Below are 24,351 nucleotides of genomic sequence, written 5' to 3' on the forward strand. Positions count from 1 at the left end.
CCCTTTCTTGAGGGCAACATTCCGGTGCTATCGAACTGGGAAGTCTTCCTCCAAGCCACGTCACTTCTATTGGATGATCTGCACCAAGTTTGAACAGCTCAGGTTGTCCTAGGAAAGATCCCACAGGGGCAAGGCAGCACACCCTTCTCTGGAGCCCATTTTCACCACCTTCCTGCCGATACATGTTGGTATGAGGTATTCACTGATCCTACCTGTGAGTCCCCATGAAAGACAATAGCCTTAAACCAGCTACACCTCTCTTGGGTTCTATTTTTCTCAAGATTTGATTTCATCATCACATATTGCCCTAGAACCAAAACCAGCCAGGCCAACACCCTGGGCGTAACATTCTCAGCACAGCTCCTCACCAGAATATATTCGCATTGAGACGCTCTGCCTCTGCCTCGGGAATTCCACCTGACGAACTAGTCATTGTCAACAAATAACAGCACAACTCCCAGAAAGGTGTCAGGTACAGGAGGGAACTTTTCTGTGTTCCTCCAGGCCCAGCAACAGTTGTGGTCTGCCATGATTTTTCTCTAGTGCAACACTTGGGGAACTTTAAGACCCAACGGTTAATATCCCGTCCCTTTTGGTGGCCTTGAATGCATCCCATAATGCAGTCATTCATTGCCTCCTGTGATATTTGTGCCTATGCCAAGATGACACACACACAGTGGTCTCCTCCATCCCTTGGACATCCTGTCTCAACCTTGGGCAGCTATCGCTGTGAACTTTATTGTAGAATTACCAAAGTCCAACATATTCATGGCAATACTGACAGTTTCCTAAAATGGCCCCATTTGTCTCCTGCACGGGCGTACCCTCCGCTGAAGGGATTGCCCAACTATATATATAAATCATGCAGTCTGCCTCCACGACTTTCCAGAAGCCATCATCTCTGATCAGGGGCCTCAGTCCATGGCCTGGTTCTGGTGCCCTTTGCCTGATAGGGGTCCACACGTGTCTTCACTCCGCATTCTCTCCAACATCCAGTGGCCAAAAAAAAGGACCAACCAGAACCTCAAACAGTAGCCTGTGATGTTACGTCAGCCACCACCAGGGTGATTGGTCCTCGCTTCTCCCTTCTGCAGAGTTTGCATATGTCAAGGTTCCTTCCCCACTCTGAACTCTAGGGTACAGATGTGGGGACCTGCATGAAAACAACCTAAGCTGGTAAAAGTAAGCTTAGGAGAAAGTTTGTCCCTTGGGGAAGTTATTTTACCTTTTGCCCTTGGACTTCCACTGCCACCACCAAACGTCTGGGTTTATTTTTGAGAAAGCGTTGTTTGGAAACGTCTTTCCCCCCAAAATCCTCACCAAAACCTTGCCCCCTCCCGCCTCCCCCGCCTGGGGAAGGCTTAATAAAAATCCTCACCAATTTGCATAGGTGACCACAGACCCAAACCCTTGGATCTTAAGAACAATGAAAAAATATTCAATTTCTTACAAGAAGAATTTTAATATAAGAAAAGGTAAAAAGAATCACCTCTGTAAAATCAGGATGGTAAATACCTTACAGGGTAATTAGATTCAAAACATAGAGAATCCCTCTAGGCAAAACCTTAAGTTACAAGAAAGACACAAAGACAAGAATATTCATTCTATTCAGCACAGTCTAATTTCTCAGCCATTTAAAGAAATCATAATCTAACGCATCTCTAGCTAGATTATTTACTAAATTCTAAGATTCCATTCCTGTTCTGTCCCAGACAAAAGCATCACACAGACAGACCCTTTGTTTCTCCCTCCCTCCAGCTTTGAAAGTATCTTGTCTCCTCATTGGTCATTGTGGTCAGCTGCCAGCGAGGTTATCCAAGCTTCTTAACCCTTTACAGGTGAAAGGATTTTTCCTCTGGCCAGGAGGGATTTTAAAGGTGTTTACCCTTCCCTTTATATTTATGACAGCATATAACAATATAGACCATTCATCCATGAATCAAAGACCATTTTCCACCAATTAAGGATACCACCCCTGATTCCATCTGCAATTACCAATGTCTTCTCCCATCCCAGCCATCTCGGAACCTAGTACAGTGGATTCATCAGGCCCATGAGCGAGGAAACATCTTGAATAGGCACTTGGAATACGGTGTGCAGTTCTGGTCTCCCATGTTTAAGAAGGATGAATTCAAACGGGAAGAGGTATAGAGAAGGGCTACTAGGATGATCCGAGGAATGGAAAACCTGTCTTATGAAGGGAGACTCAAAGAGCTTGGCTTGTTTAACCTGACCAAAAGAAGGTTGAGGGGAGAGATGATTGCTCTCTATAAATATATCAGAGGGATAAATATCGGAGAGGGAGAGGAATTATTTAAGCTCAGTTCCAATGTGGACACAAGAACAAATGGATATAAACTGGCCATCGGGAAGTTTAGACGTGAAATTAGAGGAAGGTTTCTAACCATCAGAGGAGTGAAGTTCTGGAATAGCCTTCCAAGGGAAGCAGTGGGGGCAAAAGACCAATCTGGCTTCAAGATTAAACTCGATAAGTTTATGGAGGAGATGGTATGATGGGATATCATGAATTTGGCAATTAATTAATCTTTAAATATTCATGGTAAATAGCCCCAATGGCCTGTGATGGGATGTTAGATGGGGTGGGATCTGAGTTACTACAGAGAATTCTATCCTGGGTATCTGGCTGGTGCATCTTGCCCATATGCTCAGGGTTCAGCTGATTGCCATATTTGGGGTCAGGAAGGAATTTTCTTCCAGGGCAGATTGGAAGAAGCCCTGGGGTTTATTGCCTTCCTCTGTAGCATGGGGCACGGGTCACTTGCTGGAAGATTCTGTGCACCTTGAAGTCTTTAAACCATGATTTGAGGACTTCAATAGCTCAGACATAGGTGAGAGGTTTATTGCAGGAGTGGGTGGGTGAGATTCTGTGGCCTGTATTGTGCAGGAGGTCAGACTAGATGATCATAATGGTCCCTTCTGACCTTAATAGCTATGAATCTATAAGTGCAGACTATAAGTGCTATGCAGACCACCCTCAACAGCAAGGCCTCACCTACTCAGTGGGACAAAAGGTATGGCTCCCCATGGAGCATCTCCATTCAGACAGACCCTCTCACAAGCTGGACTTTTAGTTCCTTGGCCCCTTTAGGATCCAGTAACAGGTAAACTCAGTCATTTTTGAACATCAACTAGCGCTCTCCCAGGAGTTTCACCCAGTGTTTCATGTCTCACTTTTGAAACCCTGCCTGGAAGACCCTTGATGATTACATGTTCTGTTCATTCCCTCTGGGGCACCTGGCCCTGGCAACTGCTGAAAGACAGGATACCGAGCTAGATGGACCTTTGGCCTGACTCAGTAGGGCCATTCTTATGTTCTTATGTTGTTCTTTTGGCAGGCTTTGGTATCTTATCTGGGAGGGATACAGCCCCCATCACAACAGAGATCTGGTGGAAAATATACCCACCCCTGCAGTAGTATGAGCATTGCATAGTATTCACCCCCCAAAAGCCCAGTCTAGTGTTGCCCAGAGGGCCTCATGTGGCAAAGAACTGATGCCAGAGAGATGTCCTGGAACCTGGTCCACAGGCTCTTATGAGCCAGTAAGCGCCAGCCCGCCCCCCACTGACTTGGGGAACTGTAAGGCCCAACGGTTAATATCCCATCCCTTTTGGTGGCTCCAGATGCACCCCAAAATACAGTCATTCATTGCCTCCTGTGATTTTTGTGCCTATGACAAGATGACATACACACCTACTGTCTCCTCCAACACTTGCAGATCCCGTCTCAACTCTGGGTGGCTACCACTTTAGATATTATTGTAGAAATTCATAGCAATATTGACAGTAGTGGATACTTTACCAAAATGGCCCTCTTTGTCCAGCACAGGGGTGTCCTAAGCTGCAGGGATGGCCCAACTATGTATAAACCATGCAGTCCGCCTCCACGACCTTCCAGAACGCATCACCTCTGATCAGGGGCCTCATTTCATGGCCCAGTTCTGATGCAAGGCCCTTTGCCTGATGGCGTATCATTGTGTTCAACACTGACCTGCTGACAGCCACCAGAACTACAATCTCACCTTTGACAGAGGACTCCCCTTCTGTGATCTGATTGGTGGAATGCTGTGGGTTCTGATTGGTCCTCTGCTTGTATTTAAATGAAGCACAGCCCCAGGAAGTTGTCCATGAAACTGGGTTTTTTCCTGCTCATGACTGTTTCCCTGGTGCTACCTTTTTTGCTCCTTCTCCCTGATCTCCTGCTAACCTGAGCCTGCTGCCTCCTCACACCTGACTCCTGCTGCAACCACTACGCCTGACCACCCACATCTGGGTCATGATACTCAAACAAAGCTAGCGTGTGTTTGGCTCCCCGAGCTGGGAAGCTCACTCCCTGTTGCAGTGTAGACGTACCCGATGAGCCAAGGGTCTCAGGACGGACAGCACATGTCAGACTAAACAGTTGTAAACAAACAACAAAGTTCCATATCAGCTGCTAACCAGAGGGCACAAATTGCCCCTCCCGGTGGGGGGGACAGCATCCCACACTGATGGCACTGCCAGGAATGAGGGGAGGGAGCGTCACACCAGAACATGTATCCCGTAGAGAGAGGCCTGCACAGCTGCAGCCTGTCACCCGGCCTCAGATGTCCTATTTCTGTGCCGGGGAACCCCTTTGTGGTGCTGATCTGCAAAAGTGTGTAACTCTAGGTTCTGAGTCTCTCCAGTCCATGTGCATTAAATTCATTCTCCATTGTTAAGGATGATACTGAAATCTGAGCCGCAAACTCTGCAGTGTTTCTTACTTCCCAGGGCAAGGGGAGATGATCAGGAAGGTGACTGAAGTCCATAGATTGTACAGGGGATTTTTCTATCTTGTTACAGAGTGAAAGCACAGACACATGTTTACTGGGGGTAAGCCAAGTACCTGATTCAAAGGCCTTCCTCTCAGCATCTGAAATAGAGAGGACAAAAAAGTTAGACACGGAGACGGGCGCTGTGTGCCCCATAACCACTGGGGTTAGTAACAGACACCCACAGCCTCCCTCCCAGTCCCAGTGCAGGAGCCAGCAGCTTCGATAGGAGCGGACTGTCATTTAGTAAAACACACCAACACACAGAAGATCTGGGATTTGCAAAGCATCTAACCTTGACAGAAGATGTGGGTGTGGATACGACTACAGCTTGGACATTCGTAACCCTTCCGTCTACGGGGAATTCATTTTCTGTGTTATTAACGGCCTTTGGAGCATCAAAACTATGCTTTTCAGGTGTATCTAGGGGATGGAAGTGCTGATGTTTGGGGCTCACATCTGGGATCTGGGCTTGGCAACAAAGCATGGAAACATGAACCATGTTCTGGGACTGGCCCAGAAGAGCCTGCACTCCAGCATTCATCTATAGAGAGCAGCTAGCCCCCTTCTCTCGCATCAGAACAATGTGATTGGCATTGGATTGTCCAAGCCAAAGTGACACCTGTCTGCCTAACCAAGCATGAGAGCAGGTGACCCTGTGTCCTCTGGAGAGAGCTCACAGTGCTGCCATGGGACTGGGGTGACTAATGTGACTCTGATTTTGGCCCAAGCTGTTCACTGAGCCCTGCTCTGCAGTGTTGGTGACTCTGCATCTGTTCAGCACCATGTGTGGCTGGGAGCCTCTGCCCAGGGCTCTTTAGGGGAAGGTGGATAAACTTACCAAGCATCTCATGCAGCTCCTGGCGTTCTGGGGAGAGAAGAAAAGGAGACCATCATGGGTTCAGTGTGGGTTGTTCCAAGAACAGTGACATGAGACTGTTCCAAACTTTGGGAACATCTACACTGCAGCTGGGAGTGAGTTTCCCTGCTTGGGCAGCAGACACCTGTTAGCTCTGCTTGAGAGAATGTATTAAAACCGGCGGGTAGCATGTGTCTCAGCTTGAGCCAGCTGCTCATATACAAACTCACTTGGGGATGGGATACCTGAGAGCCTGTAACTTGAGCCAGGAGGGGGATGGGGGAGGTAACACCTCTGCCCTGGAAACTGAACAATGGCTGCAGGAGAGAGCCTGCTGGAGGGGTTTTGTTTTCAGTTTTGGGCTGGGTGTGGAATGCAGGGAACCCCAAGACTGGGGTCTAAGCTCCCTGCCCCCCAGAAGGACTTGACTGAGGGGTCCTTATAGTACCCAGAAGCTCTGTTTTAGACTGTGTTCCTATTGTCCAATAAACCTTCTGTTTTACTAGCTGGCTGATAGTCACAGTGATTCCCAGGAAGAGGGGCGCAGGGCCTGGACTCCCTGATACTCCGTGACAGTCCCAGATCAGCCTTTAAACAAATTGCCCCTGGGGCAGCACCGCCAGCTGATGTAATTGTTGGGAATGAGGGGATGGAGTGTCATACCCGAACATGTATTATGGAGAGAGAGGCCTGCACTCCTGTAGTCTGTCACCCAGCCTCAGATCTCCTATTTCTGTGCCAGACAATCCCTTTGTGGTGCTGATTTGCAAAAGTGGGTAGCTCTAGAGTTAGTGGTTGGCAGGAGCTTAGCTGGGGAAGGGTCCATGGGGCTGTGTGGCTCTGGATTAATGTCCAGCCCTCGAGCCTCAGGGTCAGGTCCTGTCTCAGCTGTCACGAGAACACTGTGGGTTGTGGCTCAGAATGGACCTCACCGAGCACGTACAGAGTGTAGTAGGGCTTGGAGTCTATGTTCATTTGAGGCCCAGGCCTAGAGTAGGAGCGGGGGGGGGAGGGGGTGCAGAGGGAGAGAACAAAACTGGACAGGACTGCAGAGTTCAGGGCTGGCATAGCAGGGAGGTTGTGGGGGGGGGGGGAAATGAGGGAGGGACACCAGCAATACCATGGGGAGTCCAGGGGGACTGCAGCTCCGGACTGAGAGGCACCAGCAGAGCTGCATGCAGGGAGCTCAGATATTTTGCAGGTCAGAACTGAGATCTATCCACAGACCTGCATGGAGGAAGTTTGCCCAGTCCCTGGCTCAGGGCTTGTCTAATCAGCCCCGTAGTTCAGCTTATGTAGCTGTGATTTGCAGAATGCACCAAAGTGCTGCACTGTAACTGCCCACTAAGCAGTGCCTAGTTTGGCCTGAGGGGGTATAGCAGTCCCACGTGGATGCTGCTGGTGAGCACTAAATGGTACCTACATCACACTGGCGTAGTCCTCTTCAAATACGACTATGTAAATATAAACTAGGAAGCTTTCAGTTCACACCCACAGCATCCACACAGGGTTGTTACAGCTCAGAACTTTGGTGTGTCCTGCTATTCACACCCCTGTAATCTGAACCACTGAGACCTAGCCTGAGTCCTGCCATTCCATATGCATTAAATTCACTCTCTGTTGTTAAGGACAATAGTGAAATAGTGAGCTGCAAACACTGCCATGTTGCCTTATTTCTAGGGCAGGGGGAGATAGTCATGAAGGATATTCAAGTACATAAATTGTATGAGGATTTTTCTCTCTCATTACAGTATGAAAGCACAGACACACATTTACTACAGGATTAGACAAGTACCTGATTCATAAGCCTTGCTCTGCACTTCTGAAATAGGGGAGAGAATAAAAGAGTTAGACACAGAGACACACTGTGCGATGCTGTGTGCCCCAGAACAACTGGGATTAGTTACAGACACCCCACAGCCACACTCCCAGCCCCAGTGCAGGAACCAGCAGCTTGGATAGAAGCAGGGCTGGCGGTTAGTGATTCGCACCAACATGCATTAGACCTGGGATTTGCAAACCATCTAACCTTGATGGAAGATGTGGGTCTGGATCCCGATACGGCTTTGACATTCTCAACACTTCTGTCTAAGAGGAATTCTTTTTCTGTGTTACTAACAGCCCTTTGGAGCATCAAAGCTACGTACTGCAGGTGTACCTAGGAGATGGACATGCAGGTGACTGGGGCTTACATCTGGGATCTGGCCTTGGCAACAAAGCATGGAAACATGAGCCTGAGTCTGGTCTCTTGCTCATCTCCACATTCTCAGAAATGGCCCAGAAAAGCCTGCACTGCAGCAGTCATCTATAGAAAGCAGCTGGCCCCCTCCTGCAGCATCAGAACAATGTGATTGACATTGGATTGTCAAAGGCTAGGTGACACCTGTCTGTCTGTCCAGACGTGAGAGCAGAGAGCTCACAGTGCTGCTGTGGGACTGGGGTGACTCAGATTTTGGCCCAAACTGTTCACTCAGCCCAGCCCTGCAGTGTCACTGCTTCTATATCTGCTCAGCGCCACATGTGGCTGAGAGCCTCTGCCCAGGGGCTCTAATGGAGGTGGATGTTCTTACCAAGCTTCTCACGCAGCTCCTTAGATTCTGCGGGAAGAAGAAAATGAGACCATCATGGGTTCAGTGTCGTCGTTCTAAGCAGAGTGACGTGGGGTTATTCCAAACTCTGGGTACATCTACACTGCAGCTGGGAATGAGCATCCCAGTTGGGCAGGCAGAGACATATGAGCTCTGCTTGAGCCACGGCGCTAAAAGCAGCAGGGCAGCCGTGGGCAGCACGTGCAGTAGCTTGGGCTTTCTGCTCAAGTACAAACCTGCCCAGACCCTCTGGGTATGTACTCGGGCAGCTTTCCTGAGCTGCTGCCCTTGCTACTCCCAGCCACACTGCTATTGTCAGTGCATTGACTCAAGCAGAGCGAGCATGTGCCTGGCTATCCGAGCTGGGAAGCTCACTCCCATCTGCAGTGTAGACATACCCACTGAGCCAAGGGTCTCAGATCTGACAGGACATGTGAGACAAAACTGTTGTTAATGAACAACAAACATGGTCCCAGAGCAACCCATAAATAGAGCCCATAAATTGCCCTGGGTGCAACAACTTCAGCTGCAGAAAAGGAGGGGAGGGAGCATCACACCAGACCATGTATCACATAGAGAGAGGCCTGCACTGCTGCATCCTGTCACCCAGTCTCAGACCTTATATTTCTCTGCCATACCCAATCCCTTTGTGGTGCTGATTTGCAAAAGTGGGTAACTCTAAGGTCAGTAGTTGGCAGGAGCTTAGCTGGGGAAGGGCTCCATGAGGCTCTGTGGCTCTAGATTTACCGTCCATCCTTAGAGACATGGGGTCAGGTCCTTTCCCGGCTCTTGTGAGAATAATGTGAGTGGGGGGTCCCCACAAAGCCCATACAGAGCGTATTAGAGTTTGGTGTCTCTGTTCATTCAAGTCCCAAGCCTAGACTCGGAGGGAGGAAAACAGAACAGGACTGAGGAGCTGGGGGCTGGAAGAGAAGGGAAGCTGTGGGTGGGGACTGAGAGATGCCAACAGAGCTAGGGCTGGAGGAGGAACCCCAGGGCTGGGATAGCAGAGGGCTGCAGGCAGTGGTGGTGTTTGTCCCATGGGGACTCCCTCCACAGCTCATTTCCAGGTCCCCTACCAGTGACCTGGCATGTACGGTGTGTGTGAGAGTGGGCAGGGAAAGAACAGGACTGGACAGGACTGTGGAGCTCAGATCTGGATAGCAGGGAGGCAGTGGGTGGGGACTGAGTGGCACTGGCAGAGCCATGTGCAAATGGGGAGCCCAGCACTGGCATAGCAGGGATTTTGCAGGTCAGAACTGAGATCTATCCACACACCTGCATGGAGGAAGTTTGCCCAGCCCGACTTAGGGCTCCTCTAACCAGCTCCGTAGTTCGGCATATGAGGATGTGATTTGCTTTACACACCAAAGTGCTGCACTGTAACTGCCCACTAAGCAGTACCTAGTTCGGCCTGAGGGGATGTAGCTGCCCCATGTGGATGCTGCTGGTGCACACTAAATACCTAGATCACACTGACATAGTCCTCTTCACATATGACTATGTAAATATAAACTAGGAAGCTTTCAGTTCACACCCACAGCATCCACACGGGGTTGTTCCAGCTCAGCACTTTGGTGTGTCCTGCTAAACCACTGGGCAGTGTAGACGTAGCCTGAGTCCTGCCATTCCATATGCATTAAACTCAGTTTCTGTTGTTAAGGACAATAGTGAAATGTGAGCTGCAAACACTGCCATGTTTGCTTATTTCCAGGGCAGGGGGAGATGATCATGCAGGTGACTGAAGTCCAGATAGTGCATGTGGTGATATTTCTATCTCATTATAGTATGAAAGCGCAGACACACATTTACTGGGGTTTAGCCAAGTACCTGCATCCAAGGTCTTCTTCTCAGTCTCTAAAAAGGGTAAGAGAAAAGCGTAAGACCCAGAGACACACACTGTGTGGTGCTCTACACTCCCTTATCGCTGGGATTAGTCACAGACACCCCACACCCACAATCCTAACCCAGTGCAAGATCCGGCAGATTTATCAGGAGTAGGGCTGGCGGTTTGTGATATGCACCAACAGGGCAGAGACATGGGGAGTTTCTCACTCGTTAGCCCTTGTCTACTCACATACTGGCACCAGTTTAACTAATTAGGTTATAAAACACTCCTTGAGTTAAACTGGGCCAGGGCTGTGTGTAGAGCAGGCCTTGGGCTGGTGCAGCAGGGCCAGTAGAACCATGGGGTGGAGTCAGTTACTCCACAGCGACCCTCTGGCTAGTTACAGAACAGCACTGATTGCTAGTGGAGTCCCATAAAGCCCTCCCCAGCTGGTGGAATGGTAACCACAAGGGGGCATGGCAAAGGGCAAAGGAGATGAAAGAGGGGGATCCTCAAGACTCTTCTGGGTTGTGATTGACGGGAGAACAGCAGTCACCGTGCTGGCATGTTGTACCCATTCTCTGCACCTTTCATCTGTATTTCCCTGCATGTGAGTGCAGTGCCCAGCTGAATGGGTCAGCACCACTCAGCATCATCACAATGCAAACCAATATTGTTCTTAAATATTGAAAAGTTCACAGTGGAATAAATTAGAAGTGTGCAGTTACGTACCAGTACTGCTCTGTCTATTAGCACTTCTCAAGAGAGTGAATGTCACAGATTCACAGAGTTTCAAGCCAGAAAGGACCTTTAGATTATCTACTCTGACCTGCTGTGTAATACAGGCCAGAGAATCTCACCCAGTTCCCCCTGCACTGAGTCCAATAAGTTGGGTTTTGCTACAGCATCTTCTAGAAAGGTGCCCAGTCTGGAGCTGAAGACATCAAGAGATGACGAATTCACGACTGCCCTGGGGAGCTTGTGGCAGTTGTTAAACACCCTCCCTGTGTCCGCAAAAAGAAAAGGAGTACTTGTGGCACCTTAGAGACTAGCAAATTTATTAGAGCATAAGCTTTCGTGAGCTACAGCTCACTTCATCGGATGCATTTGGTGGAAAAAACAGAGGAGAGATTTATATACACACACAGAGAACATGAAACAATGGGTTTATCATACACACTGTAAGGAGAGTGATCACTTAAGATAAGCCATCACCAGCAGCAGGGGGGGGAAAGGAGGAAAACCTTTCATGGTGACAAGCAAGGTAGGCTAATTCCAGCAGTTAACAAGAATATCAGAGGAACAGTGGGGGGTGGGGTGGGAGGGAGAAATACCATGGGGAAATAGTTTTACTTTGTGTAATGACTCATCCATTCCCAGTCTCTATTCAAGCCTAAGTTAATTGTATCCAGTTTGCAAATTAATTCCAATTCAGCAGTCTCTCGTTGGAGTCTGTTTTTGAAGCTTTTTTGTTGAAGGATAGCCACTCTTAGGTCTGTGATCGAGTGACCAGAGAGATTGAAGTGTTCTCCAACTGGTTTTTGAATGTTATAATTCTTGACGTCTGATTTGTGTCCATTCATTCTTTTACGTAGAGACTGTCCAGTTTGGCCAATGTACATGGCAGAGGAGCATTGCTGGCACATGATGGCATATATCACGTTGGTAGATGCGCAGGTGAAGGAGCCTCTGATAGTGTGGCTGATGTGATTAGGCCCTATGATGGTATCCCCTGAATAGATATGTGGACAGAGTTGGCAACGGGCTTTGTTGCAAGGATAGGTTCCTGGGTTAGTTAGTTAGTACAGAACCACTAACCCAGGAACCAATCCTTGCAACAAAGCCCGTTGCCAACTCTGTCCACATATCTATTCAGGGGATACCATCATAGGGCCTAATCACATCAGCCACACTATCAGAGGCTCGTTCACCTGCGCATCTACCAATGTGATATATGCCATCATGTGCCAGCAATGCCCCTCTGCCATGTACATTGGCCAAACTGGACAGTCTCTACGTAAAAGAATGAATGGACACAAATCAGACGTCAAGAATTATAACATTCAAAAACCAGTTGGAGAACACTTCAATCTCTCTGGTCACTCGATCACAGACCTAAGAGTGGCTATCCTTCAACAAAAAAGCTTCAAAAACAGACTCCAATGAGAGACTGCTGAATTGGAATTAATTTGCAAACTGGATACAATTAACTTAGGCTTGAATAGAGACTGGGAATGGATGAGTCATTACACAAAGTAAAACTATTTCCCCATGGTATTTCTCCCCCCCACCCCACCCCCCACTGTTCCTCTGATATTCTTGTTAACTGCTGGAATTAGCCTACCTTGCTTGTCACCATGAAAGGTTTTCCTCCTTCCCCCCCCTGCTGCTGGTGATGGCTTATCTTAAGTGATCACTCTCCTTACAGTGTGTATGATAAACCCATTGTTTCATGTTCTCTGTGTGTGTATATAAATCTCTCCTCTGTTTTTTCCACCAAATGCATCCGATGAAGTGAGCTGTAGCTCACGAAAGCTTATGCTCTAATAAATTTGTTAGTCTCTAAGGTGCCACAAGTACTCCTTTTCTTTTTGCGAATACAGACTAACACGGCTGCTACTCTGAAACCTCCCTGTGTCCTGTGCATTCGTCGACCACAGGGATGGAATCATCTCACATAGTGTCATTGACCTTGCTTTTTTTTTTCCTTTAAGGAGAAAGAGCCACTGAGCAATTGCCCAGGGTTGCAGAATCTGACCCAGAATTATCACTGCAAGCCCATCTCACTGCCACAGCCACATGCAGGGAATCTCACAAGGACTGACCCTTGGGTTTCTGCTGCAAAATACACATTTGCCAGCCTGTTATCATCTGAGTGTGTGAGAACATGGGGGAGGTGAGGAATCACTAGGCAGAGACTTCCTGGCTCCATCCCTTTCATTGCACGGAGCCCACAGATAACACCAAGTAATCACAGAGCTCACACATCTCAACAGACAGAGCAAAAGATAGAGCAGGAGACCTACCATGAATGAACAGAGCCTCCTCTTTAGAGGGTTTCTTCTTAGAGGCCTTTCGCTTCGCTGTGAGACAGAGAATCAGACATCGCAGTGAGACAGGGAAGGAAGGGGAAACACTGAGCAATACGCTAATACAGGTGGGACTGGGGACCCCAATGTGTTTATTAGTTTGATTTATTTCCTAAAACCAACACAAGGTAAATATCTGAACAATAAGACACTCCCATGCTCCAGCCCATTGCTATCTAGTGCCATTTCTAAACATGCAAATAACACATTCCTATTACCTGTGTATCCAAGATATGCACAAGCTCCAGCAGCAATGAGAACCAGAGTGAACAATACCCAGAATGCAGCCAGCCAAGAAGAAACCCGGGGGAAGATGTCACCTGGCAAACAGAGAGCACAGTGTGTGAGGAGTATGGTCCCATCCTGGAGCTGGAGAACGGGGGTTTGCTATTTGGTTTGACAGCTGAGTCCTAGCCCAGGGACCCTAGAAGGAAGGGGACGTCCCCTCTATACTCAAATCACAGCCACATATGGAGCCATTGAAACCGGAAAAGCCAGCGCAGCATCAGTTCCAAGAACCAGGACTCTGCTCTGCCCGGGTCCCTCCCGCTGCTACAAGCCAACAGCCAGAGACTCCATGCCCAGCCCTGCCTGCACCAGCTGGCTGTTTGGATGGTCACTGTCACACAGCTGCCAGTTCTCAGTCACCACATTCAGTCCAGATAAGTTCAGCAGAGAACAATTGTTTTCCTAGCTGGCCTTATTAGTTCATGGATTCATAGATGTCAAGGCCAGAAGGGGCCATTATGACCCTCTAGTTAGACCTCCTGTATAGCCCGGGCCAGAGATCCTCCCTCCATGATTCCTGCATCCAGCCCAGAACTTCTGTTCCAGCCAGAGCGGATCTTATAGAAAGAGATGCCCAGTTTGGGTTGAGAGATACCAAGTGATGGAGAATCCATCGAGTCCCTAGGTCAGTTGTTCCAATGGTTAATTCCCCTCACTGTTAAAAACTGCACCTTATTTCTAGTCTGAATTTATCTAGCTTCAAGTTCCAGCCATCAGATCTTGTTCTGCCTTTGTCTGCACATTTAGAGACCTACCTACTGTCAGAAATCTCCTCCTTGTGTAGGTACTTACAGACTGTGATCAAGTCACCTTTTCTCCTTCCTTTGGATAAGCTACAAAACTTGAGCTCCCTACGTTTCTGACTGTAAAGCAGGTTTCCAGACCTCTAATTGTTCCTGTAGCTATTTTATGAGCACTTTCCAATATGTCAACATCCCATTTGAATGTGTGGACACGGGAACTGGACACAGAATACAGTAGTGGTCTAACACCTTATACAGTGGAAATGTCACCTCCTTTCTGCTGCTAGATAGTCTCATTTACACATTCAAGCAGAGGTGCTGACTTTCTAAGTTCCCGGGGGAGGGGGGTGTTCAACCCCACTCTGCCCTAAGCCCCGCCTCCACTCCATCCCTTCCCCTAAGCCCCCACCTCTGCCCCGCCCCATCCCACCTCTTCCTGCCCCGCTCTGCCCCCTCCCCCTGCCTCTTCCTGCCACTGCTCCTCCCCCTCCACCCCAAGTGCCTCCTGCATGCCGCTGAACAGCTGATCACTGGTGGGTGGGAGGCGCTGGGGGGTAGGGGGGATCTGTTCCATGGGGATGCTGGTGGGTGCTAAGCAACCACTAGTTTTTTCCCTGGGTGCTTCAGCCCCAGCGCACCCACAGAGTCAGCGCCTATTCATTAAAGGGTTGTATCTTATCTGTAGCATCGCTCTGGGAGCTCATGTTCAAGTCCTTTCCAGAGTCACTGCTTTCCAGGATATAGTCTTCCATCCTGTAACTGTGACCTACACTCTTTGTTTGTAGAGGTGTGATCTTGCAGTTGGCCGTGTTGAAATTCATGTGTGACAAAGTGGGAATGTTTATAATATTTTTATGAAGGCTATGTGTGCCTTGGTTTCCCCTACATGTTGTATTGTTACTTACTGGGGGGAAAGATCTGCTCTCTGAGCCGGCTAAAACACAGGTGTGAATGGTGTGTAGCTGTCTCGGGCCCTAGGTCTGATATCAGTGGAGCATCTGAGAAGACAATGGCAAATCCAGTCACGAGGACTTTGATACCTAGTAATCAATGACCATGGATTACCCAAATTTCATCAGGAAGCCAAGCAGTGTTTGCCCTGCTGGGGAACAAAGGACTGGGTTGTGTGAGGTAGAAGCTAAGTATGGACTGCAGGAAGCAGCTGGGGCACACCTGAACTGGGACAGAGAGGTCAGAAGTCCAGCTCATTGATGAAGCTATTGAATAGCATTGGCCCAGAACAGATCCCAGTGGGACCCCACTAGAAACATCCCCATTGGAGGATGATTCCCCATTACAATTACTTTCAGAGTTATCAGTTATCCAGTTTTTAATACATATAGTGTGAACTACATTGATTTTGTACAGTGTTAATTTTTCATCAGAGTTTCATGCAGGACAAAATCAAACCCTTTCAGAGTCTGAGACCTGGTCTACAATACAGAGTTAGGTTGGTTTAATTGATTCACTCAGAGCTGTGAAAAATTTCATCGCCGCTGCAATGTATTTAAGCCAACCTAACCCCAGTATAGACACCACTTTGTCAATGGAAATATTCTTCCGTCATTCTAGCTACTGCCTCCCAGAGAGGTGAATTTACTATCTCACAGAAGAACCCCTTCTGTCCTTATAGTAAGTGTTTAAACCATAGCATTGCAGCTATAGAGTTTCTAGTGTAGACACACCCCTGAGTCTATTACGTCAGCCCAGTTACCTTTATCAACCAATTGCATCATTTCCTCCAAGAACGAAATCAAGTTCATTTCTCAAGACTCAGCCCAGCTCCTGACAGGCAATTTGTCCAAATCACAGAAACCTCCATCACTAATGGCCCCACAAATCACGTGAGAAGGATATTTCTTGTCTCAGTACCAGAAACAGGTCCTAGCTGAGTGAAACTCCCAAGTGACCCAGCTGCCCTCTGCTTGTGTGGTGACCCATTCTGCATGGGGGACTCACCTGAGAGGTGAATTGCTGATTGTCGCTCGATCTCCAGCAGGCCATTCCGCACTATGCAGCTGATGTCTCCATTGTCTTCCCCTTCTGTGACAGTGACGTGACTCACAACACTATACAGGTTCTCCCTGTCCTGAGTCATATTGGTCACAATCTCCATCGCCAGGTTCTGCCAGTTCTTTCCTACCCACTGGAGTTCGGGTTTGGGGAACCAGCCTGTGGATCTACAGGCCAGCCCAATCCCCTGACCCCGGTGGCCCAGCACATCAATGAACACAGGAGCCACAGCTGCAGGGAGAGACAGAGAGTGTGTGTATCAGGAAATTGTGTCTTTGGTAGCACCATCTGATTCCCCAGATACCGCTGGATATAGGGGGCTGTGACTGGAAAGCTCCATTCCCGTATGTGCAACGCCTCCCTGGGATTCCTCATCCAGACAATTGAGGAAATTAAATAATACCGTCTTGTATTTCCATACAGCACTATGCACTGCAGGCTCACAGAGGAATGTGCAGAGTGAAACTGCTACACAGAGATCACTGAACTTGCTGCTGAAATGCAGCCACTTCTGGGGTGAAGTCAAACATCTGTCAAGATCTTCAGCACAGAGCAGGAGGTGAGGGTTGGTGACCCTGCCTACATCACTGTTCCCACACCTCCTGTGCCACCCTCATAAATACAGTCCCCTCTGGAGTTGTTCTCCCATACTGGTAACAGTGCCCCAGACCATACTACCACCCATGCTTGGATTTCTCTGTCCCTGTGCTACACACAACCACCCTCCCCTCATTGAAATCTCTCCCTAAAAGCACATATCTCCTGTGGAGCCTTTGGACTAGGAGCCACCGAAGATGGGAGATGATTTAAAACAACCTCAATAATCTGCATTATCACAGGTGGATTCCTCACCAGGGGTTTGATGTTTCTGAACTGTATTGTCTGGATCTATGTTACTCAGTGAGCTAAATGGGCAGAGACTGTCCCTTCCACTGCCCTTGTGCAGCACTGAATGCGGGGTCAGTGCCCAGGGAATAACAAACAATATCCCAGTCCTTGGACACTGTAAGGGGAGTTTCAGGGAGACTGAACATAATTATCACCCAAGCTGGGATTTGGGCAGAACATGGGGGTAAAGGTCCCACTCCCTCAAACAGCATCGCCATGAGCATGAGAGCTGAGGGCTGTAGCTTTACATCTCATTGAAAGGAGGTTGTTTAATGCAGCACTGACCCTGTGAGCACCCCAGTGGGGTCAGCGCTGAGTGCGAGGGGAGAGTGCCCCCTACTGAGTCCTGCACACCACTCCCTGCAGCACAGGGCCCTACAGTCAGGCTGGGCTCAGTGCTGGGGTTCCCCCAGGGGTACAGGAGGCTCTGGCTGCCCAGGCACAGCGCTTCCTAGTGCTGCATCTCACCTGCAATCCTGAGGTCAGTGGTGGCTTCCTGGCTCCATTCTGGGTTCTTCACAAAGCAATGGTATGTCCCAGCATCTGCCTCTTGGAGCTGTTTCAGCTTCAGGGAGACGTTCCCGCGGCTGAACTCCTGCGGGAACAGCTCCGTCCGGTTCTGGTAACTCTCCCCTGGCAGATCCCGGGAATCCTCATCCAAATACTCATGAACCAGGATGAATTCTGTTCCAATTTTCCTCCATAGCACGTCCATGCTGGGCAGCCGGGCTGGGGGTGAGAGCTGGCAAGGTAACACCACATCCTGGCCAACTACCCCCACCATGGGGCTTGGGGAGCCATCCAGGGAGAACTTCTCTGAAACAAACAAACCCAGGAGCAGATTCAGTGTGAGAAAAGAGGAGAGGGCATCTGTCATAGGGTATACCTGCCCCGCAATGGGCAGGACGAGGTTAATGACATACTGTGTGCTGAGGAAGCCACACACCCCCACCCCTCTGGGCATGCTCCTACTTGAACCACAGTATAAAAGGGAGCAGCACAGCTCAGTCCGCCATGACTGAGGAGGAGAGAGGATGTGTGTTGCAAGCTCCCACCCAGGAGCTGTCGGAGCCCCAGGGCACAGAGACCACTGAGACCCAGGCTAACACCTGCCTGACAGTAGATGCCCATGAGAAGAAGGAGTCAATGGGAACTTCACCTGACAACTACCCCAGAAGACCCATGGATTACAGAGCAAGAAGACCGGATAGGAAGTAGCTCAGAGGAACCAGACATTGATCTGGTTGTGGAGCTAGCAACAGAGTCAGCATGTTTCGGAGAGATTCCCGCTAATTCAGTGGCAGATACACTTGCTGCTGCTAGGGCCCTGACTAGGACCTGTTGGAGTAGGAGCCTGGGTCCCCCTACCCCAACTGCAAATCCACCCCTGCGTGGCAGCCTAAACCCTGCCTGGGCTGCTAGGCCATACTGCCCTACTCAGAAGGGTAGTCCTATTGACTTCGGCCCCTAGGCCATGCTGCCCTGCACTTTTCACAGCACACTTAGCACCCCAATGCCACCCTGCCTTCAGAGTTGGGCGCCTGCCATCACCCGCCACTCTCCAGCTGCCCAGCTTGAGCCCTGACACCTCTTTCATTAAAATTAAGCACTGCCCCCATTGACCCTAGTTCCCTCTGCTTCCCCGGGCTCCCCACCAACTGCCCCATCACCCATGTGCACTGCTGCCTCCCCCTCATTGTCCCAAGGTCCGTTCTGCAGCCTCACACCCCAGGCCTGCCCCGCTCCTTGCCTCTTGATCATGGCGCTCCTCCCACCACAGCACCATGGGTGGTTGCCCATATCGTCCACCATAAGGCCCTGGTTAAATCCACAATATAGAAGTCAAATACTCCTATGCACCAGAGCACCCTGACAATCACTGAGATGTAAAGTTTTAATGTTGCCTTGTAAACACCATAATGCACTCTCATTCCCTTCTAAATATTACGACAGTGCAGGCAGAGCGGAATTAAGTAGATGTGGTTTCCTTTCAAATCACAAAACATATTCACACTGTGTTTACATCTCCCACTACTGTAGCTCTGTAAGCAGCTATTGGTCAATGTCATCATCGGCAAGATCACTGTGTGGTTTGTGAGTAGGCTGAGATTGTTTGTGGCAGAAGGCAAAAGTGTTAAAGACATAAATGGATATCAGAAAGTTTTACAAAAAATCAGTGCAAGAAAGTGCCCCTGAATGTGTTACAAAGGTGGTCCCACAGGAGCCACTTCCTGCTAAGAAAAGCAGAACATGGAAGGAAGAAAAATAAACATTTCAAGACTGGTGGGGAAGGCGGTTTCTTGTTTTTCTGAAGCCATCTGATTCAGTTTCCAAGCAAGTTGCCGTGTGCGTTGTTTGTAAGAGAGAAATTCATCAAATCAAAATTTATGCAATGCAATATCACTATAGCACTCATGCAGGGGTACTTGAACAGAATTAACATTATGAGTGTCAGAGGTGCAAGCTGTTACGTGATGCAAACACTGAATTCAAAAGACAACAGAAGATTTTTTTAATAAAGCAGATGAGATTTGAGTGGCTACTTTTAAAGTTGCACTACTTTTGGGCAAAGCAAGGACACTCCGTGATGGAGAACTCCTGAAGAAAAATTTTCTGGCCATAGAACCAGAAAGTAAGCTTTTCAGAGAGATACCACTGAGCAATGACACTTTACAGAGGAGCACAAGAGAGCTGGCGAATTTTCTACAAAATGAAATAGCTGGAAAAATTTCAGCAAGCCCCTTCTACAGTCTGTGCTTGGATGAGAGCCTTGATGTCATGAGGAATACAAGGTAATCGTATGGATCGTAATCGCTTTTTGGACTGTGATCACCATTGTTTTTCTGAAGGTGCTTTATGTCCAGTGAGCCTCAGAAATAGGCCTACTGGCAAACACATTTTTTTAATGTGTTCAGGCAAGAATGCAGGAGTGGAGTGTTAGCTGATAATCTCTGTGGTTTGACAGCTGATGGGGCAGCAGCTGATGGGACAGCTGATGATGCAAAGTGCTCAAGTAGGGGTGCTGAACTGCTTCTAAGAAAGGTGCACTCAGAAACTTTTTTTTGTTTCACTGTTCTGCCCACCAAGAAGTACTTGCCAGCAAAGCTTCAATGAAAAGTATGGATAAGGTTGAATCCACAGTGAAAAAATGCATCAGTGCTGTCAACACCAGCCGTGTCAATAAAGGGAGATTCGTAACTCTGTGTGAAATGGACCATGAGACACATAAGGTGCTGCTGAATTACAACATAGTCTGGTTTCAGAGTAGCAGCCATGTTAGTCTGTATCCGTAAAAAGAAAAGGAGTATTCATGGCACAAGTACTCCTTTTCTTTTAACCCAATCTGGGTTTAGTTTTAATGACAGTGTACAGAGGCTGTTTGAGCTCTGGGAAGAGCTCACTGAGGTTTTGAATAAAGTTTCACTGGAACTGTTGCAAAAACTACAAGTACATGGCTGCCTGCTCTTTTTGAAAGAGTTTTTACCAAAGCTTGCTTCCTTGAACCTGGAGCTTCAGCAGCCTCAGCTAACAATATTTGATAGCACTGAAATAATTAATACATTTAGAATGACAATCATTGACATCATCTAGCCCCTACAAGAGGAATGGGACTTTTCCTTTTTTTATGAGCTTAGTCAGATTCTCAGCTGTCAGGATAAGACTGTGCAGCAAAAAGTCGGCTTAGCTGTAACCGAATACCTGAGTATTCTCTCAGAGGGTCTTGCAAATCGTTTCAGTGAGGGAAACTTTTTCTATCAGTACACCTTTGTTTGCAGCCAAAAAATCTGAACCTGAATTGTTGAATGGGTTAGTCATAAACTAGCTGCCTTGCAAGACTGATTAGCTTCCTTTGACTCTTTCGATTTAAGCAACATCTCAAGTTCCTCATGCTGAAAATGTGCAATGATTCAAGAATGAAAACATACTTCAGTCAGCCCAGTGTTACCGTACAGGAGTTCTGGAGTAATGTGTATCTGTTTGAGGACACCTACAAGTCCCTCGCTAAAGTTGCTTTGCTTTTCTTGTCCCTGTTTTCTACTACTGTGCTGTGTGAGAGGGCATTCAGTGTATTGCATTGTCTGAAGAACAAGTACCAAAACTGCCTCACTGATGCTAACCTGGAAGCTTCCCTTCTAATTTCACAGGAGACCCAAGATCTTGCAGACTTTCCATTCAAAGAGCTCCTGAACTTTTGCAAGTAGTCTGATGCACATAGTGAATGTGTTAAAACTCAGAACTTTCATTTCATTATCACACTGTATTACTAAAGTACAATATAATAGGATTATGTTTGTTATTACTATTATCATTATTACTGGATTAGACTGATTTTTATGACTGTTTCTGAAAGAAAAAGTTTGGACATATTTGAAGATATGTTTTTTCATTATTAATTGGACTTCTATTATGTCAAAGCATTTTTAAATTTACTTCAGAATTGTTGTACAGACAACCACTTTTTACCGAAAAAGCAAAAGAAACAACAAAAACGACAAGAACATGCAAAGAACCTTATTTGTGTTTCTATTTTGTTAGGTCCAGTAAAGAATAGAGATAACTTTACATTATTTTTATTACTGAGTCTGCAAAAAACCTGGAGGAAAGAAGACTCCCTGAGAGGACCCATCCCAACAAAAGCAGACCCGCCAGCTGGAGGGGGTCGAGACTGCTGTTACGAGTGTGGGCAAGAGGGATGCTTCCAATGGGTATGCCCATACATGGATTATAACTATGACCAGGTTTGGGTGACGGGTTCCCTGGCCCACAAGAGGAGCCTGGAGAAACTCTGAGTCCCCATACGGGTGAATGGAACTTCTGTGACAGCCCTAGTCGACTTGGGGTGTAGCCAGACCCATATCTGAGCTGGTCTGATTGAAAACCCCAAACCAGTGGGAACAGAGATCCACATGGAGTGAATCCACTGGGATGTACAGCCATACCTGACTTCCTGGGTATGGCTGGAGACTTCCAGACATGAAGAGGGCTGCTAGGTCAGCCTGGGCTCCAGCCCCCAAGTTGTCATACCCCATGATCCTAGGGTGCAACTGGCCATGGTTCTGCAAAATTTTACAGGAATGTGGCAGCCAATCCCCAAATGGGAGGAAGGGAGGGCCAGTGAAGAGGGGGTTACTAGGGCACCAGCCAAACCCTGACCAGGGGGACAGGCCCTCTAAACCACCCAAGGTGCCAGACTACTGACGACTCACTATAAGGACACCCTTGCAGGAAGCCCAGGTAGTGCTGGAACATGACAGGAATTTCCTCCAGGACCAGAGGATGGACTTGACCCTAAACTGGGCCTGGGAGCAGGTGATGACCCCAAACTAGGAGGGAAGCGAGGCCTCTCAGCTGCCACATGGACCCTGATTTGAGATCTGGAATGTCTGCCTCTACCAAGTGGTTAAAGATCCACAGACCCAGGAAGACTTCAGTCCATTGCTAGTTCAATGGAGGTTGTGGTGGGCCTCTTTCACCTAGACCACTTGGTGCCCTGGGCAGGGCACCTGAGAAGGGACAAGACCCTTCAGTGGGTGGCATGAAGATTCTTTTGGCCAGGCATACATCTTTAGGTAAAGGACTACTGCACCTCCTGCTCTGAATGTTAATGAGCTGGGCCAAAGGTGATATCAAAGGTACTGCAATCCCGCTCCCCATGGTCAGGGTACCCTTTCAGCACACTGGCATGGACCTAGTGTGACTGCTGGAAAGAAGTGGCACAGGATATCATTACATCCTTGAGGTTGTTGACTACATGATTTGGTATCCTGAGGCTGTCCCCGTATGTGCAACCAGGGTACCCAACAATCCCCACAGAACTCATAAAGATCTTTGGCAGGATGGGAATACCACAGGAAATACTGATAGATAGGGGCACCAATGTGGCATCATGGTTAATGGCTGAATTATGCTGCCTATTGAACTTTCGGGCCCTCAAGACTTCGATGTACAACCCCCAGATGGATGGGCTGGTGGAGAAGTTCAATGGAACCCAGAAGGCGATGCTATGCTTGTGGAGGACAAGTCATGGCACTGGGACACATTATCACCAGCCCTGTTGTTCGCAGTGCGGGAAGTCCCCCAAGCATCCACAGGCTTCTCCAACTTTGAGCTCCCCTACAGGACGCAGCCCAGGGGTATCCTTGACCTCCTGAGGGAGAACTAGGAGGAACAAGAAACCTGGGTCATGGGGTCAGCGCAATGTATTACAACAGCACAAACAGCTCCAAACACTGGGGACCTTCACCCAAGAGAACTTACTACCAGCACAATATTCACAAGAGCGACAGTACAACAGAGGTACTTTGAACCTGGATGTTGAACTTTGAACCTGGAGACCAGATCTTACTCTTGTTACCCTTTGCTGAATCCAAACCAGGCAAGGTCCCTTTGAGATGATGTGGTAGGTAGGGCTGGTGCATTACGAGATCTGGTTACCTGGACAGCAAAAAGTAGTATACACGTACCGTGTAAGTCTCCTGAAAGCCAGGGAAGACCTACTGATTGCCCCTTACACTCTGGAAATGGAACTGAGGTCTCTAGTTGAGGCCCAATGTGCAGGAAGAATAACAAATATGGCAGATGACCAGCTTGGCTTACCAGAGAAATTTTTAGTGAGCTTAAACCCAAAAAGGAAACTTACAAGAAGTGGAAACTTGGACAGATAACTAGGGAGGAGTATAAAAATATTGCTCGAGCATGCAGGGGTGTAATCAAGAAGGCCAAAGCACAATTGGAGTTGCAGCTAGCGAGGGATGTGAAAGGCAACAGGAAGGGTTTCTACAGGTATGTTAGCAACAAGAAGAAGATCAGGGAAAGTGTAGGACCCTTTCTGAATGGGGAAGGCAACCTAGGGACAGATGATGTGGAAAAAGCTGAAGTACTCAATGCTTTTTTTGCTTCTGTCTTCACAGACAAGGAAAGTTCCCAGACTGCTGTCCTAGGCAGCACAGTATGGGGAGGAGGTGAGCAGCCCTCAGTGGGGAAAGAACAAGTTAAGGACTATTTAGAAAAACTGGACATGCACAAGTCCATTGGTCCAGACCTAATGCAGCCGAAGGTGCTGAGGGATTTGGCTGATGGGATTGCAGAGCCATTGTCCATTATCTTTGAAAACGCATGGTGATTGCGGGGGGTCCTAGACAATTGAAAAAATGCTAATATAGTGCCCATCTTTTTAAAAGGGAAGGAGGAGAATCCGGGGATCTAGAGACTGGTCAGCCTCACCTCAGTCCCTGGAAATATCA

General features: G+C 48.2%; 1 protein-coding gene across 1 annotated transcript in view; it reads right to left on the reverse strand.

Moving 5' to 3' along the window:
• Window positions 1-24,351, reverse strand: part of LOC119847438 (butyrophilin subfamily 3 member A2-like) — a 52,606-nt gene that overhangs the window by 9,156 nt on the left and 19,099 nt on the right. The window contains exons 3-11 of the mRNA XM_043501680.1: window positions 17,576-17,923; window positions 16,166-16,450; window positions 13,394-13,495; window positions 13,113-13,169; window positions 10,089-10,115; window positions 8,241-8,267; window positions 7,466-7,492; window positions 5,653-5,679; window positions 4,886-4,912 (exon numbers count right to left, since the gene is read on the reverse strand). Of these exons, the coding sequence (XP_043357615.1) occupies window positions 4,886-4,912; window positions 5,653-5,679; window positions 7,466-7,492; window positions 8,241-8,267; window positions 10,089-10,115; window positions 13,113-13,169; window positions 13,394-13,495; window positions 16,166-16,450; window positions 17,576-17,923 (927 nt within the window). The remainder of the gene's footprint in view (window positions 1-4,885; window positions 4,913-5,652; window positions 5,680-7,465; window positions 7,493-8,240; window positions 8,268-10,088; window positions 10,116-13,112; window positions 13,170-13,393; window positions 13,496-16,165; window positions 16,451-17,575; window positions 17,924-24,351) is intronic.

This window comes from Dermochelys coriacea, chromosome 23 (assembly GCF_009764565.3).
Source record: "Dermochelys coriacea isolate rDerCor1 chromosome 23, rDerCor1.pri.v4, whole genome shotgun sequence".
In the NCBI taxonomy this organism is placed as follows: Eukaryota; Metazoa; Chordata; order Testudines; family Dermochelyidae; genus Dermochelys; species Dermochelys coriacea.